Genomic DNA, 15,261 nt, shown 5'->3' on the forward strand with positions numbered 1-15,261 from the left:
ATGTATACAGGGGTGTTGCAAATGATGTAATCTAAGAATGCTTTCAAAAATATTTGAAGTGTAAAATGGATAAATTAACAAAATGGAAAGTAAATGGACAGAAGAGAAATCCAAATTTCTCAATTTTCCACTGACGAAAACTGACAAAACATGCACATTTTTTGTTGATGCACATCTTTCAGTTTCTTCAGTTTGCCCAGTTCATCTGATCTGAGAGGCCAGCTCAATGGTTAGAGCACAGGCCAGCATCCTTCTAATGCATGCTTCTCCCACAAGCGCATAACTGAAGGGTTTGGCAGGTTACAAAAATATCACCCGCTTAGCTTTGTCTAACTCGTCCAATTCTTTATCAGGAAGTGATAGAGGTAATGTGGAGCAACTTGTAGCTAACATCTTATGAAACCCTGTACCTCCAAACAGAGTACTTTCACTTCAAACTCTAGTTCAGCCAGTTTTTTTCTGACAACAATTATTGTTATTGTGCATATAGTTTAATAGAACATTGAAAACATTTTAGCTATGCCACTTAAAGGACATTCATCATCAAGCAATGCATCAAAATCTGCATCAGTTCGTAGTTTGACATTTGTTTCAAGGAACGTCATCTTGTTTTTCCACTCCCCTATATTTGTCACACCCAGAATAACCATTGTGGTTAAGCAGGTACATAACACCCAAAATTAAAGACAAGAACTCGATGTAATTTACAATGGAATAATGTTTCATTAGTCAGCAAGTGTGCCAAGTCTATAACAAAATAAATGGGAATGGGGATTTACTGTAATCACAATCAACTAAAGGCAGAATTGGCCGAATGTCTTTAATGTATGTCAAAAGATGACTATTGCAGTCATCTGACATGTGAGAACTCAAGCATTTCAGATACAGGAACATCAAACTCGTCATCTCAACTGAACCAGTAAACTCAAACATTTAGCAGACACCCTCATCCAGAGTGACATATTTATTTCAATTTATACAAGTGGAGGGTTGAGGGCCTTGCTCAGGGGCCCAACAGTGGCAGCTTGGTTGACCAGAGATTCAAACTCATCACCTTCTGATTAGTAGTCCAACACCTTAACCACTAGGCTACCACGTCCCATCAAAAACAGTTAAGCGCGAGCACCACAACTATAAAAAGCCATTATCAATGGATCGCAGATATAACGATTCACTATGGCAAAAGCGTCAGACAAAAGAAAAGTCTGCATATTTCTCACCAGCAGAACCAGAAGTGCTTATGCAAGCATATGGAGAATTTTAACACGTATTTAAAAAAAAAAAAAAAAAAAAAATAGCAACACTGCTGTATAAAACAAGAAATTTGTTCTAAGTTTATATGTTTTAATTTGTTCAATTCAAGGATAATTCATGCAATTGTATATTGTTCATTTCTTGTCTCTCCTTATTGTTTAAGTGGTTGATGTTGATTTGGGATATAGAAAGTAATTAATAAGTAAGTAGACCAAATTAATAAGTAGACCAATACTTTCTAGAGATAGTAATTATTACATGAATCTAATCAGACTGGTTGAAGATGTAATTTGTAGTTAGTTAAGAACTATTTTAGAGTAAATTCCCAACTGTTATAATATCAGAGGTGAAACCGGAAGAACAGAATTTTATTTTGTTAGCTTACCTCCCTTTCTGAAACGGAAAACCCTCATGAGTTTCCCTCATTTCAGTGTTAACATACTCAGAGTTTTCACTTAACCTGCTTTCTGAAACAGGCCCTTGGTGATGTGATCATAAACATAATGTGTTTATGGGGAATTCTGTGAAATGTATGCCTGACTCTTTAAGAGTACCGGGAATCCCAGGACATGCTTCTTTCACTTTAGATTATTCTGTACTCTCAGTTCCTCGTGAATTCCCCTCACGTGCGCAAAAAAACCCATACAATTTATAATCAACATCCGGCGCTCCGCCCATAAATGGAAGTAGATTTTTTCCCCTTTGAAGTCAGGGCGTCATTTCCATAGATGGCCCAATCGGACGTGATGTTTTTACGTATCCTGTGCGCTGCGTCACGTTGTGCGTCAAGTTTGCCCCCCGCCCAACAGAAATGGAAAGAATTCTTCATGAATCAGTAGAAAATCGGTGAGTCTCTCGTCACCAAAACCAAAACCCACGTAACATGTTGGTTTTGCTTTCGTGTGTTTAATCACACTGGACCTGGAAGCGCAGGGAAACATACCAGCGTCTGTATCGAAACAGACGTCGAACAGACTTGAAGAATTTATTAACAAGAAGGATATTTAGACAAAAGAGCTCTAAGTTTTAAATTGGAACTGAATCGTGATTCACAATTTTGATTCACAATTTTGTCAAGAAAATGGGACTTCTTTTTGCCAAGCTGATGGCTGTGTTCGGAGACAGAGGTAAGGCTTTTAAATGTTTGTTTTTAATCTGGTGGCTCTTAGATTGAGGTCTGTGAAGCACTGCTAAGGGGTCCCCTTGTTTGTTTGTTTGTTTGTTTGTTTGTTTTTCATCTAGTAGTGTAGATGACAACCCACCATTACCAAGTGCTTCTTATTTAATCCTAAAATTGAACTAACTATATGATGACTGCTCTTAGGAATTAAATAATTTGGTTTCATTTTGAAGAAATAAGTCAACTAGATTTCAGGAATTGAAAATATTTAATATTTAATTTAATTTTATTATGTATTTAATTACATATTTAATTTAATTCATATTAGTAAATATTTAAACAATGAGCCTATACAGTCAGTACAATTAAAAGCCCTCCATGGCTGCAAGAAGTTAAACTAAATAAACTGATTAAATACTGCTTTTGGCATCATCATTGCAATAAACTAGTTTTTTGTTTGTTTGTTTTTTTTTTAAATAAACTTATAGTTGTTGTGGTAGTCATTATCATTGTATTTTTTTTTTTATTTATAGGACAATTTCCTACTAGTTCTTGAACTATTTTTAAAGTTTAGAGCTCAAGGATAAAGTTGACAGAGGAATTTCCAGTTAAATTGAATCTCCTTAACTCTACCAGGAGACTTTAGTAAATCATTGTCAGTAAAAATTATTTGGCATTTCTCAATCGCAATGTTCTGTCATACACAATTATCAGTACAGGGTATTTTTCTGTTGTATTCACCTGTGCAACCCAGATAAGATGTTCTGTTCTCTTCACCTGTGTAACCCAGATAATCAAGTCACTTACATAAGTTATTGTTTTTTTATCTACATAACAATGTCACATTGAAACTGCATGATAGTTTACTGTTTAAGTCAAACTAACTAAAAACTAAGTCATAGGTTTATGCCGTTCACCATAACTATGGTGAGTTGTATTCATAATATTGAGATCAAAACATTAACCATGTGGTAGCGTAGTGGCTAATGTGTAGGACTACCAACCAGAAGGTTGTGGGTTTTAGAAACTCAGGATAAGAAAGGCCCTTGACTTTTGATTGCTCAGTATTCATATTGATATACATTTTAGCCAAAATGCTATAAATGTAAACTGTAAATGTAATATCTTCCAGATCACAAGGTGATCATTGTGGGCTTGGATAATGCAGGAAAGACTACGATTCTCTACCAGTTGTAAGTGTTTTTTATCAATAAATAAATATTCAGATTTTAGTCAAAATGACTTAGAGAGCTTTGTTTTAATGGTCTATTGTTTTAGAGCTACAATATTTAGGTGATTTATGTAATGTATGTATAAATGTTTCTCTCTCTCTTTCTCTCTCTCATTTTAGTTTGACTAAAGAAGCTGTCCATACCTCTCCTACTATTGGCAGTAATGTGGAGGAAATTTCTGTCAAGAAAACACGCTTCCTTGTTTGGGACATTGGGGGACAGGAGACTCTTCGAGCCAGCTGGAACACGTATTACTGCAATACAGAGGTAAGTGATCGACAGACAGACATGCAGACAGACGGACAGATGTATCAGTCCTTTTAATTCTTGCTTGGCTAAAACTAAGTGATTGACTTACACTCTTTTTCCAACTTGCAGATTGTGATTCTGGTAGTAGATAGCACAGATCGGGAGCGTTTGACTCTTACAAAAGAGGAACTACATAGAATGCTTGCGCATGAGGTGAGCAGATATTAATTTCAGAGGTGTGTAGAGTATCCAAAATCTGTACTCAAGTAAAAGTACAAGTACTTATGGAAATATTTACTCGAGTAAGAGTAAAAGTAACAATCTTAATAGTTACTTGAGTAAGAGTAAAAAGTATCCGATGAAAAAACTACTCAAGTAGTTAGTTACTAGTTACTTCTCATCTGATTGATATGAAGCACAAACCCTGATTTCAAACTAAAATCAGGCGAAGTAAAAGTAAAGTTTTTCCGCTAAAAATCCGCTAAAAGTAAGAGTAAACGTACGCATCTTTAATTATACTCAAAAAGTACAAGTTACCCAAAAAATGTAATTCGTTACTACCCACCTCTGATTAATTTACACTATTTTCTTCATGGCATTGATGTGCTGTTGCCATGACATGATTAACTGCCAATATATAAATTAAATATAAACTCCCAATCCAGGATCTGCAGAATGCTTCAGTGCTGGTGTTAGCCAATAAGCAGGACATGAAGAACAGCATGACAGCAGCAGAGATTTCCCAGAGTCTTACTCTCAGTTCTCTCACAGCTCACTCCTGGCATGTCCAGGCCTGCTGTGCCTTAACTGGAGAGGGGTAAGTGTGTGTGTTTTTATTTTTTTATTTTTTTATTTTTTTGTTTATTTATTTTTTGGTCAGTGGTATTGATGTAAGATCAGTGCAAATAACCGTGACTTTGAGTAAAGACAGGCAGTTATTGAAGTGGTTTTTAACATCATTATGCATGTATTTCAGTATTTTCAGTGTGGTTAGTATCTATTCTAGATCCTATCTTCCTATTATCCTAGATTCTATTTCTATGGTATGGCATCTAATTTCTTGAATGTTTTTTCTCCCCTCTCTAGTTTACCAGCTAGTCTGGACTGGATGCGTTCCCGGGTTGTAGCAAATTAGGCCGGAAGAAGTTCATAGTAACTCTGCAGGGCCAGAGTTTCTGTCCCATATGTGCCTACAGTGTCAGCAAACTCTCAGAGTTGATGTTGCGGCTTATTCAGAGCCCTATTCAAACTTAACCACCTGGACATACCATACAACTTCAACTACAGGTGGATTGAACCCTGGACAAGCGACATATATGTCTTTATACTGACATGTACATGTGTGCAAGTTATGTCTTCATTTTAGAGGTCACATTGTTAACATTACAAACAGATTGTGTTGTCCAGTGTGAGAGAATTTGCACTGATTTTATGAAATCCGAAAGAACTGTGAATTTTGGCCTGTGGCACAACTACACTACTTGAGAGTACGGACCACTGCCCAAGCACAGCCCAATAGTATTTGGTGATAAATTCTTATGGATGTTGGTGCTCAGTTTTTATGCTTCAAGCATTACTTCAGATATTTAATAGGATGTTACTTGTGTTTGATGGACCTAATTCCAATAAACAAGTATTGACATTTTGAAATTGAAAGCTGCTTAATCATATTATATTTTTTGGTTGTTTTTTGTACAAATAAAGTTTGCGAAATAAACAGTCTAAATGGTTTAATTTCAAAGAAGTGTTTTACTGGTAAACTAGAGGAATTAGTCATACAAAGACTTTCAGGTATGTTCCAAATGATGAGCTGTAATGTATCTGGCAAATAATTTGACATAGCCATCTGCAAGGTAGGCAATAACAATGCATTTTTATCAGATTCTGTAAGACTGCCCTTTCCAATATGGCGGACGCGTTGACGTGTCTGTATACATATCAACGGCGGCTAACTACTGCCCTCTACCCTCTACTGGACAGCTTATTTTTTTAATCCTTTATTATCAAAAGCATATTATTTAAACACATTCATGATACAATAGTGTCATGATACATTAATGCTAACATATAAATATGCAAAATATGAAGCTCGCGCTGTTTTTTTTTAAATGTACCGCGTCTTCTTAAAACGTTCTAGACCTTTGTACATGTATAAATACGGGAAAAGCGATAGTGAGGATTGAATCCAGAAGCGACGACGACGACGAAGAAGTGAGAGATCTTCAAGCTGCTGATCGTGACGCTGCTCACTGTAGGAAAAGCTTACTTACTACTTATTTTGTGTGTTTCTAGGATAAAAAGAGGATCAGATCTGGCGTGTAGTTTAGCTAACAGAGCTAGCCGAAAGCTAACGCGTGTAGCTGAGCTAACGTTAGCCGGCGATGATACATGGCTCATATCAAGAGGATTTTTAAAGTATAAAAGTGATTAATGTGAGAGGAAAAAAATAGTCACAACATAATTTTAGACTTTAAATTATTTTGAGTTTATGGGTAAATAATCAAGGAAAGGGCGGTGTCACGAAGCCTGACAAAGACACAGACTTGTTATTATCAAACCTATTATTGTTGTTGTTCGTTATGGATAAGGGCATCTGCCAAATTGCCTGATTATTATTATTATTATTATTATTATTATTATTATTATTATTATTATTATTATTAAGTTCAATTCAGATTTATTTGTATAGCACTATAGCACTTAACAATTTGAGACATTGTCTCAAAGCAGCTTTACAGAACATAAACATAATACAAAAAAAATCTAAAAAGATTAATATAAAAACACTTATTACACTTATATTTATATTTATGTTTGTATTTATCCCCAATGAACAAGCCTGAGGTGACTGAGGTGACGCTGGCAAGGAAAAACTCCATTGGATGAAAAAGAAACCTTGAGAGGAACCAGACTCAAGGGGGAACCTCATCGTTATTTTGGTGACACTGGAGGGTGTGATTATAAATATACAGTCCGACAACTGTGTATTAATTAGGAGGTTGTTGTCCTCAAAAAACATGTTGTTCGCATCTCCTCTTAGAATGTTTGAATACTTCATGAAGTGGAATCCAACTGAAGCTGGTACATCTTTAGATGCCTCAGGATCCTCACAGGGTTGGCCTCATCTCAATGAAGGTCCAAAATCTTCATGACACAGAACACAACTGAAGCTGGTACATCTTTAGATGCTTCAGGATCCTCACAGGGTTAGCCTAATCTCAATGAAGGTCCAAAATCTTCATGGCACAGAACACAACTGGAGCTGGTACAATCTCTGGATGCCTTGGGAATGGGTAGAAAAAGAGAAGCAGATGTTCATAACATTAGCAAGTGTTGTATACTGTATGTATATTTTAATGAACGACACGAGACATGTGCTTTTGAGCCGTGTGCTTTCTTTGCTGACTTCCACAACTGCCAGGCATAAGCAATCAATAGAACATCGGTCCGACACACAAGTCAACTTAATCGAATACAGAGTGTCGAACCAAATCCACCACATCCCCTTTTTTAGCCAAACTTAAAATATTGAACTTACACTTAAGGTGATCCAGTCAAATCTACTTATGTGCATATTCAACTCTATCAGACCGAGACTTTAATTAAACACTTGACTAATTTAACTAACCAAAACACAATTGTAAACATTTACTCACAAGTGTTCTCTGTAAACATCAGTCCCTTCAAATTTCTTTTTGACAATATTTTGCTTAATCTGTTACAGAATACTGTTCACCCCTATTTTTTTTTGAGACACTTCCATATCACATGTCCATAACATAATCATTATATCTTGTTGGACGTATTACTTCCCTGCCACTTCTAGTGTGGCGAGTTGGATGTTCAGCCATTCTCACCGGAGAATTTTCAGGTGGAAGGTCATGTGGTCTGGGTGTCTGAGTGGACATGTCATCCGAATGTTCATCAGGATCAACACCTTTGCAGAGACTTGGATGTATCTTTCTCAAGTGCTGTCGATTCCTCCTGAAAGTCTTTCCAAGTCTTTCCTGAAAGACTTTCCTCCTGAAAGTCTTTGCAAAAGCGTTTGCACTGTATAAGACTCCACTCTCTGGTGCACCACTACAGCAGGCTTCCATCCATGTCTGGTCTGCATGTGTACTGTGGATCCTGGAACAAGCTTAGGTAGTGTCTTAGCATGTGGGTTGTACTGATGCCGCATACGAGATGGTCCAGTGTTCCACGACCGGGACGAAAACCGCATTGTTCCTCCTGAAACCAAGGTTCGACTATCGGCCGAATTCTCCTCTCCAGTACCCTGGCATAGACTTTTCCGGGGAGGCTGAGGAGTGTGATCCCTCTATAGTTGTAACACACCCTCCGGTCCCCCTTCTTAAACAGAGGGACCACCACCCCAGTCTGCCAGTCCAGAGGCACTGTTCCCTGGCGTGTCAGCCAATGACAGTCCCACAACATCCCGAGACTTATGGTACTCAGGGCGGATCTCATCCACCCCCGGTGCCTTGCCACCGAGGAGCTTCTCAACCACCTCAGTGACCTCAGCTTGGGGGATCGACGAGTCCACAACTGAGCCCTCAGCCTCTGCTTCCTCAGTGGAAGACATGTCAGTGGGGTTGAGGAGATCCTCGAAGTACTCCGTCCACCGTCCGAGGATGTCCCCAGTTGAAGTCAGCAGATTCCCACTCCCACTGTAAACAGTGTGTGCAGGGCACTGCTTCCCCCTCCTGAGGTGGCGGACGGTTTGCCAGAATTTCTTCGAGGCCAACCGATAGTCCTTCTCCATGGCCTCACCAAACTCCTCCCAGACCTGTATTTTTGCCTCTGCAACCACCCGGGCTGAAGCTCGCTTGGCCCTCCGGTACCTATCAGTTGCCTCCAGAGTCCTCCGAGCCAACCAGGCTCAATAAGACTCCTTCTTCAGCTTGATGGCATCCCTTACTTCCGGGGTCTACCACCGGGTTCTGGGATTGCCGCCATGACAGGCACCGTAGACCTTACGGCCACAGCTCCAAGCGGCTGCGTCGACAATGGAGGTGGAGTACATGGTCCACTCGGACTCAATGTCTCCAACCTCCCTCGGGATCTGGTTGAAGCTCTGCCAGAGGTGGGAGTTGAAGGTCTCTCTGACCGGAGACTCTGCCAAACATTCCCAGCAGACCCTCACAGTACGTTTGGGTCTGCCAAGTCTGTCCAACTTCCTCCCCTGCCATCGTATCCAACTCACCACCAGGTGGTGATCAGTTGACAGCTCCGCCCCTCTCTTTACCCGAGTGTCCAAGACATACGGCCGGAGGTCAGATGAAACAACCACAAAGTCGATCATTGACCTCCGACCTAGGTTGTCCTGGTGCTACGTGTACTGATGGACACCCTTATGCTTGAACATAGTGTTCGTTATGGAACGTACAATAACAGAACACCACTCGGGTTCAGGTCGGTGGGGGGGGGGTGACGCCCCTCCAGGTGTCACTGTCGCCCCTCCAGGTGTCACTGTCGCTGCCCACGTGAGCGTTGAAGTCCCCCAGTAGAACAGCGGAGTCCCCGGTCGGAGCACTTTCCAGCACCCCTCCCAGAGATGCCAAGAAGGTTGGGTACTCTACACTGCCATTTGGCCCGTAAGCGCAAATGGAACCCAACTTCAAAGAACTTCAAGCAGCTTGGACTGACAACAGATGTGTTTTAAAATGCATTAACAGCCATCTGGGCCCCAATGAAAACAGTTCCTACTGGTGGAGGAGGTCTTGTTGTGTGAGGAATATTTTTACAATGAAACCAATCTCTGTCAGTAAAGGTGGTTCCATGGTCTGGAGGAGTGTTGTTTATAAAGCTTGTTTTCAGTTGCAGCTATATAGACAAGATAAATCATCTTATGTTGTATTCCCATGTGCATTTAATAGTGAATAGTATAAGTGAATAGTATAGGCAGTGAATAGTATAAGTGTTTTTAATAAAGCAGTCATTAAGTGTATAGACAAGATCCTTAAGTATCTGTTGTATTTCCATGTGCATTTTGGCTGTGAAAAGTATAAGGAGCTGCAGTCAAATGCTCTACCACTGAGTTAAACCCCAGTTGCAACAGCTTCAAGCAGCTTCGACTGACAACAGGTGTGTTTTAAATGGCTAGCTTTCTAAAGCAATTTAACTTGTCATAATCATATTCGACCATTGGCTCATTGATCACTCAGAAAGGGGAATGTAGAATTATTTAGGAGCCCTTAGGCTCTGAAGTAAAATGCTTTAACAGTCAACTGGGCACCAATGAAAACAATCCCTACTGGTGTAGGGGTTTTGTTGTGTCAGTAAGTGTATAGACAAGATCCTTAACTACATGTCATATTTTTACATGCATTTGGGAGTTGAAGTGTATAAAGGGATTAAAGGCTCCATGTTAGAAGGCCAGTAGGGGGCACCTGGATTTGAACCAGGGACCGCTTGATCTGCAGTCAAATGCTCTACCACTGAGCTATACCCCGCAGATGCAACAGTGTCAAGCAGCTTCGACTGACAACAGGTGTGTTTTAAATGGCTAGCTTTCTAGAGCAATTTTACTTGTCAATGGCTCATTGATCAATCAGAAAGGGTAACATGGATTCATGCTTAGTTCTTGTTGTGTGGGGAATATTTTTTACAATGAAACCAATCTCTGTCAGTAAAGGTCGTTCCATGGTATGGGGGAGTGTTGTTTATATACCCTGTTGACAGTTGCAACTTTATAGACAAGATAAATCATCATATGTTGTATTTCCATGTGCATTTTGGCAGCTTCAAGCCGCGTCAATCAGCTTCAACGCGCTTCAAGCCGCTACAATTAGCTTCAAGGAAATTCAAGCAGCTTGGACTGACAACAGATGTGTTTTAAAATGCTTTAACAGCCATCTGGGCCCCAATGAAAACAGTTCCTACTGGTGGAGGAGGTCTTGTGTGAGGAATTTTTTTACAATGAAACCAATCTCTGTCGGTAAAGGTGGTTCCATGGTCTGGAGGAGTGTTGTTTATAAAGCTTGTTTTCAGTTGCAGCTATATAGACAAGATAAATTATCTTATGTTGTATTTCCATGTGCATTTTGGCAGTGAATAGTATAAGTGTTTTTAATAAAGCAGTCATTAAGTATATAGACAAGATCCTTAAGTATCTGTTGTATTTCCATGTGCATTTTGGCTGTGAAAAGTATAAGGAGCTGCAGTCAAATGCTCTACCACTGAGCTAAACCCCAGTTGCAAAAGCTTCAAGCAGCTTTGACTGACAACTTTTGGCCAGTAGGGAGCACCCGGATTTGAACCGGGGACCTCTTGATCTGCAGTCAAATGCTCTACCACTGAGCTATACCCCCCAGATGCAACAGTGTCAAGCAGCTTCGACTGACAACTGGTGTGTTTTAAATGGCTAGCTTTCTAAAGCAATTTAACTTGTCATAATCATATTCGAACAATGGCTCATTGATCAATCAGAAAGGGTAACATGGAATCAGAATCAGCCTCAGAATCAGGTTTATTGGCCAAGTGTGTTGACACATACAAGGAAATTAGTTCCAGTTGTTTGTGACTCTTAAAAGTACAGACATAAATAACACTATACTATACATTTAGCATGGACTATACAAGACAAGACTAGACCCTGTATGACCATGTAAGTATGAGTGAGAAAAATATTTCCTCAGACAAGGCAAACAAACCAGAGTGCTGCTTTACCACTTTCAAGTCAAGGGGTGTAGATTGTGTATGAACTGTCTCTTAGTAAAGTGGTATTAGTTAATAGTCTAATATTAATCTTGAATTTTGTATTCTATTAATCTTTATATTATTCTTTATAATAACCTTTTGTTCTATGTTTATGTTCTGTAAAGCTGCTTTGAGACAATGTCAATTGTAAAAAGTGCTAAAAAAATGTAATTAAATTTAAGTAAATTGAATTGAATTGAATAGTTCTGTAAAAGAAGCTCCGTCTTGCTTTTGTAGTCGTTCATCACTCAGGTCCAAGATCTCCATCAAGTACAGAGAGAGGACTGTTCTCTGGACAAAATGAGAATACAGGTCATTTTTGGAGTCCTGTTGATTTACACCCACGTTGTCATGGGTAAGTTTTATCTTCTAATAATGCATGATTCATTTATTTACTACATGTGCAGTTGTACAGTTTCTGCTTTATGAAATGAGAAATGGTCTAAATGTAGTTTAAACCTGTGAGATCAGATATCAGTAAATCTGTCAGCTTTTAATGAACACTTCAATAGTAGAGAATTTCTGTGAATGACTTCAATCAAATTATGTTTTAGAAAAAAACACCATAAATTCTATTGTCTATTGTTAAAACGTAATACAGAATTATTTATTATTATTATTATTATTATTATTATTATTATTATTATTATTATTATTATTATTATTATTACTACTATTATTAGATTCTACAACATCCAATATTTATTTTTTAATTTGGTGGTGGGGCGGTGGGGGTTATTTTATGTGTGTTTATGCAAATGGTGCATCATCTATTTTATGTCATTTTACATAATTTGTATATGAAAATAGTTTTTGGATGATGTTTGCTGTGCTGTTAGAATGATTTTCCTGCCATTTAATTGTAGATAAAATTGAACAAATAAGTCAATAATCAGAGAATATATTCTTTTGAAGTTTGTACATATCAGAGATGTCTTTCAGTTTGCTGTAATATTAACAGAATGCTGAAGATTTTTTCTTCCTCTGCAGGTTCACTGTTTCAGGATCATGTTGTCTGTAGATTTAATCAGATTAAACCGTGTTATGTGGCTGTGGGACAACGACTGCAACTGCAAATGCCCTGGGAGGATGGGTTTGACCTCCTAAAGACTGATACATTAATTTTAAGATATAGAAAAACCCAAAGTTCCCCACCAACAACAGATTGTCCAAGATGGCAGTTTGCTAATGATAGTAAAACTATGATACTAACCAGTGCAGAGAGGTGCGACTCTGGAACATACACTTTAAACATCGTTGATGGAGATGAGAAAAGTAAAGGCAGTTCTACTTTCCAGGTGACCATTGAAGGTAGGACCACACAACCTCTAATCACATCACACAGCACACTACAAGTTATTTCATAATTGTATAAAACATAAACATTCATCCACACTATAGTCTCTATTAAAATTTATTTTAATATTTTAATATTTATTTATGCAAATGAGGCTCCATCTAATTAAAAAATGCAGAAATGTACATAATAACCAAACAAAATGTATGATTTAAATTTTTTTATTGAACCTTTGATTTAATCCTTCTTATTTCTTCTCATAATTTTGCTTTGATTCACTGTTTAATTATGGCGTCTGTAGTAATTAATCCTGAAATATTTATCTCTAACCTACAGCTCAGGTGTTCTCAGTGAAATTGTCCTACGGCTGCTTGTTCTCTGGAGTCATGAAAGTGTTCTGTTCTGCTGATGGAGACAACCTGCACTTCAGCTGGACCTTTACTTCAGCATCATTCACTCGGTTGGAAGATGACAACAAAACTCTTGTACTGTATAAAATGCATAATGATACAGTCACCTGTCATGTCGAAAATGACGTCAGTCGTGACCAAAATTCCATTAAACTCTCGAAATGTACTGGTGAGTCTGTGATTTTAAGTAACAAATTAATCTAATACTGTAAAACCTTTAATAATAAATATCACTATCACTATTGTGCAGTAATTCTTACTTTCCTGCACCATCCACTTTATTAGAAACACCTGTAGACATTCATGAAGTTATCTAATCAGCCAATCATGTGTTTGATTTCTTTGACTTTTATTGTTGCATTGTTGATGGTACCAGATGAGCTGCATAAACTGCAGATCTTGTGGGAATTTTACATACAACAGTCTCTACATCTCTCATCAAGGTGTAAAAACAATGCCATAGAGAAACAAAGTCATAGAGATCAATAGGTGAACATTAAGAGATGTTCTTTACCTGCTGCGGCGCTGCCACATATTTCCAGGTGTTCCTATTAAATTGGACAGCGTGTGTATTAGCCCATTCTGTGTGTGTTGATTTTACTTGATGATCTGCTTTATATGAGCAGTTGCTCTCTCACTCTCTCTCTCTCTCTCTCTCTCAGATTTCAGAATTGTGGTCATGTTGGTCACCGTGGTCATTTGCATACCGACAGTGTTGACTGTACTTTATGTACTAACAGCACACCAGAGAGTAAGACTTTAATACTTGTTAGCTTAAAAAATTAACATATTACCAAAGTCCAAATTTGAGTTTACTGTATGTGCTAACATGTAAAAACAGAAGAACATGAACAACTAGAAAACAGAATATCTAAAACTGATGTATTGTCAACTGAGCTTTATTTTTTCCATTCAAAGGACAGGACCAGGAAGTTCTGTAACCCTGAACAAGGATTAAAAGAGGCCGTCTGTGGCTGATCTCCTCTACTGTATATGAGCAGGCATCGCTCTCTGTCTCATCCAGACTAAAACCTGAGAAAAATGTAACTATGGCCATAACAGTGTAACAGTGTTTTGGATTATTTGCTCCGTGTTTTGAAAAAAAAAAAATAAAAAATCCGCGTAATTATTCATATATCATACTGAGTGCTAATTTTGTTTATATTTTACTTCTAATATTCTAACCACAATGTAATGCTTTGATGCTTCAAAGGCAAAAATTTAATGCAATATTAAACATTTTTGAAACATCCAGTTCTAAATCTAATTCTAAGTCTAATGAATGTGTAAATGCTGAAATAAAACCTACACACTAATGTGTTCTAGACTGTTTTATTGTCTCTATATACTGTAGCATACAGTTAAGGAGGATCAGTGACAGGAAGAATGACACCAGGTCAAGTCAATAAGCTTTTAATGACATTTCAACCATACAGTATATAGCTGTTGCAGTACACAGTGAAATGAGACGTTTCTCCAGGACCATGGAGCTACATAGAACAAAGACAGAGCGAAGGACTTAGTAAGTTAGTCCTAGATACTGTACATAAAGTGCACCTGGTGCAAACAGTGCAGGACAAAAGACAAAAAAGACAGTGCAGGACAAAAGACAGTGCTGGACAAAAGACAAAAAATACAGTTCAGGACAAAAGACAGTGCAAACAAAAAATACAAGAGAATACACAAAAGACAATACAAAAAAAAACAGTGACCAGTGTAAATACTGTATATTCAATCAATATTTCGTGTGCAGAAATACTGGAAGGAACACATTAGTATTATAGCAGCAGTTACATGAGGTATTGTAAGGTATTGTGCAAATCAGCAATCAAATAAAATGTGAGACAGCATGTGCAAAGAGCAAAAAAGTGTGCAAAACAGCATGTAAACTGTTTGATATGACAGCAAAGTGATATTGGTGATATTGGTGTGGGTCATTGCAGTCTTGAATGTGCATATGTGTGTGTGTGTGTGTGTCTTGTGCTTCTGTACTGTTGTGAT

At 38.1% G+C, this 15,261-nt stretch overlaps 1 protein-coding gene and 2 non-coding genes across 3 annotated transcripts; 1 reads left to right on the forward strand and 2 right to left on the reverse strand.

Moving 5' to 3' along the window:
* Positions 1-2,023: 2,023 nt before the first annotated feature.
* Positions 2,024-5,572, forward strand: arl5c (ADP-ribosylation factor-like 5C). Its single transcript, XM_060892974.1, has 6 exons — positions 2,024-2,381; positions 3,507-3,567; positions 3,726-3,873; positions 3,985-4,068; positions 4,521-4,672; positions 4,942-5,572. The coding sequence occupies exons 1-6, from the start codon at positions 2,336-2,338 to the stop codon at positions 4,988-4,990; spliced, it is 540 nt and encodes a 179-aa protein (XP_060748957.1). The 5' UTR covers positions 2,024-2,335; the 3' UTR covers positions 4,991-5,572.
* A 4,663-nt stretch (positions 5,573-10,235) lies between these two features.
* On the reverse strand, positions 10,236-10,307 carry trnac-gca (transfer RNA cysteine (anticodon GCA)). The gene has a single exon. It is a non-coding gene; the product is annotated as a tRNA-Cys (tRNA).
* Positions 10,308-11,093: 786 nt separating this feature from the next.
* Positions 11,094-11,165, reverse strand: trnac-gca (transfer RNA cysteine (anticodon GCA)). Its single transcript has one exon. It is a non-coding gene; the product is annotated as a tRNA-Cys (tRNA).
* Positions 11,166-15,261: the final 4,096 nt, after the last annotated feature.

Source organism: Tachysurus vachellii, chromosome 18, assembly GCF_030014155.1.
Source record: "Tachysurus vachellii isolate PV-2020 chromosome 18, HZAU_Pvac_v1, whole genome shotgun sequence".
Classification (NCBI taxonomy): Eukaryota; Metazoa; Chordata; class Actinopteri; order Siluriformes; family Bagridae; genus Tachysurus; species Tachysurus vachellii.

What these genes read in the sequence shown, in the direction of transcription:
- arl5c (XM_060892974.1), top strand. Translation starts at nt 2,336, where the DNA reads ATGGGACTTCTTTTTGCCAAGCTGATGGCTGTGTTCGGAGACAGAG. An exon ending in ACTACGATTCTCTACCAGTT is followed by an intron (nt 3,568 to 3,725) that starts GTAAGTGTTTTT and finishes CTCTCATTTTAG; the next exon opens with TTTGACTAAAGAAGCTGTCC. An exon ending in ATAGAATGCTTGCGCATGAG is followed by an intron (nt 4,069 to 4,520) that starts GTGAGCAGATAT and finishes CTCCCAATCCAG; the next exon opens with GATCTGCAGAATGCTTCAGT.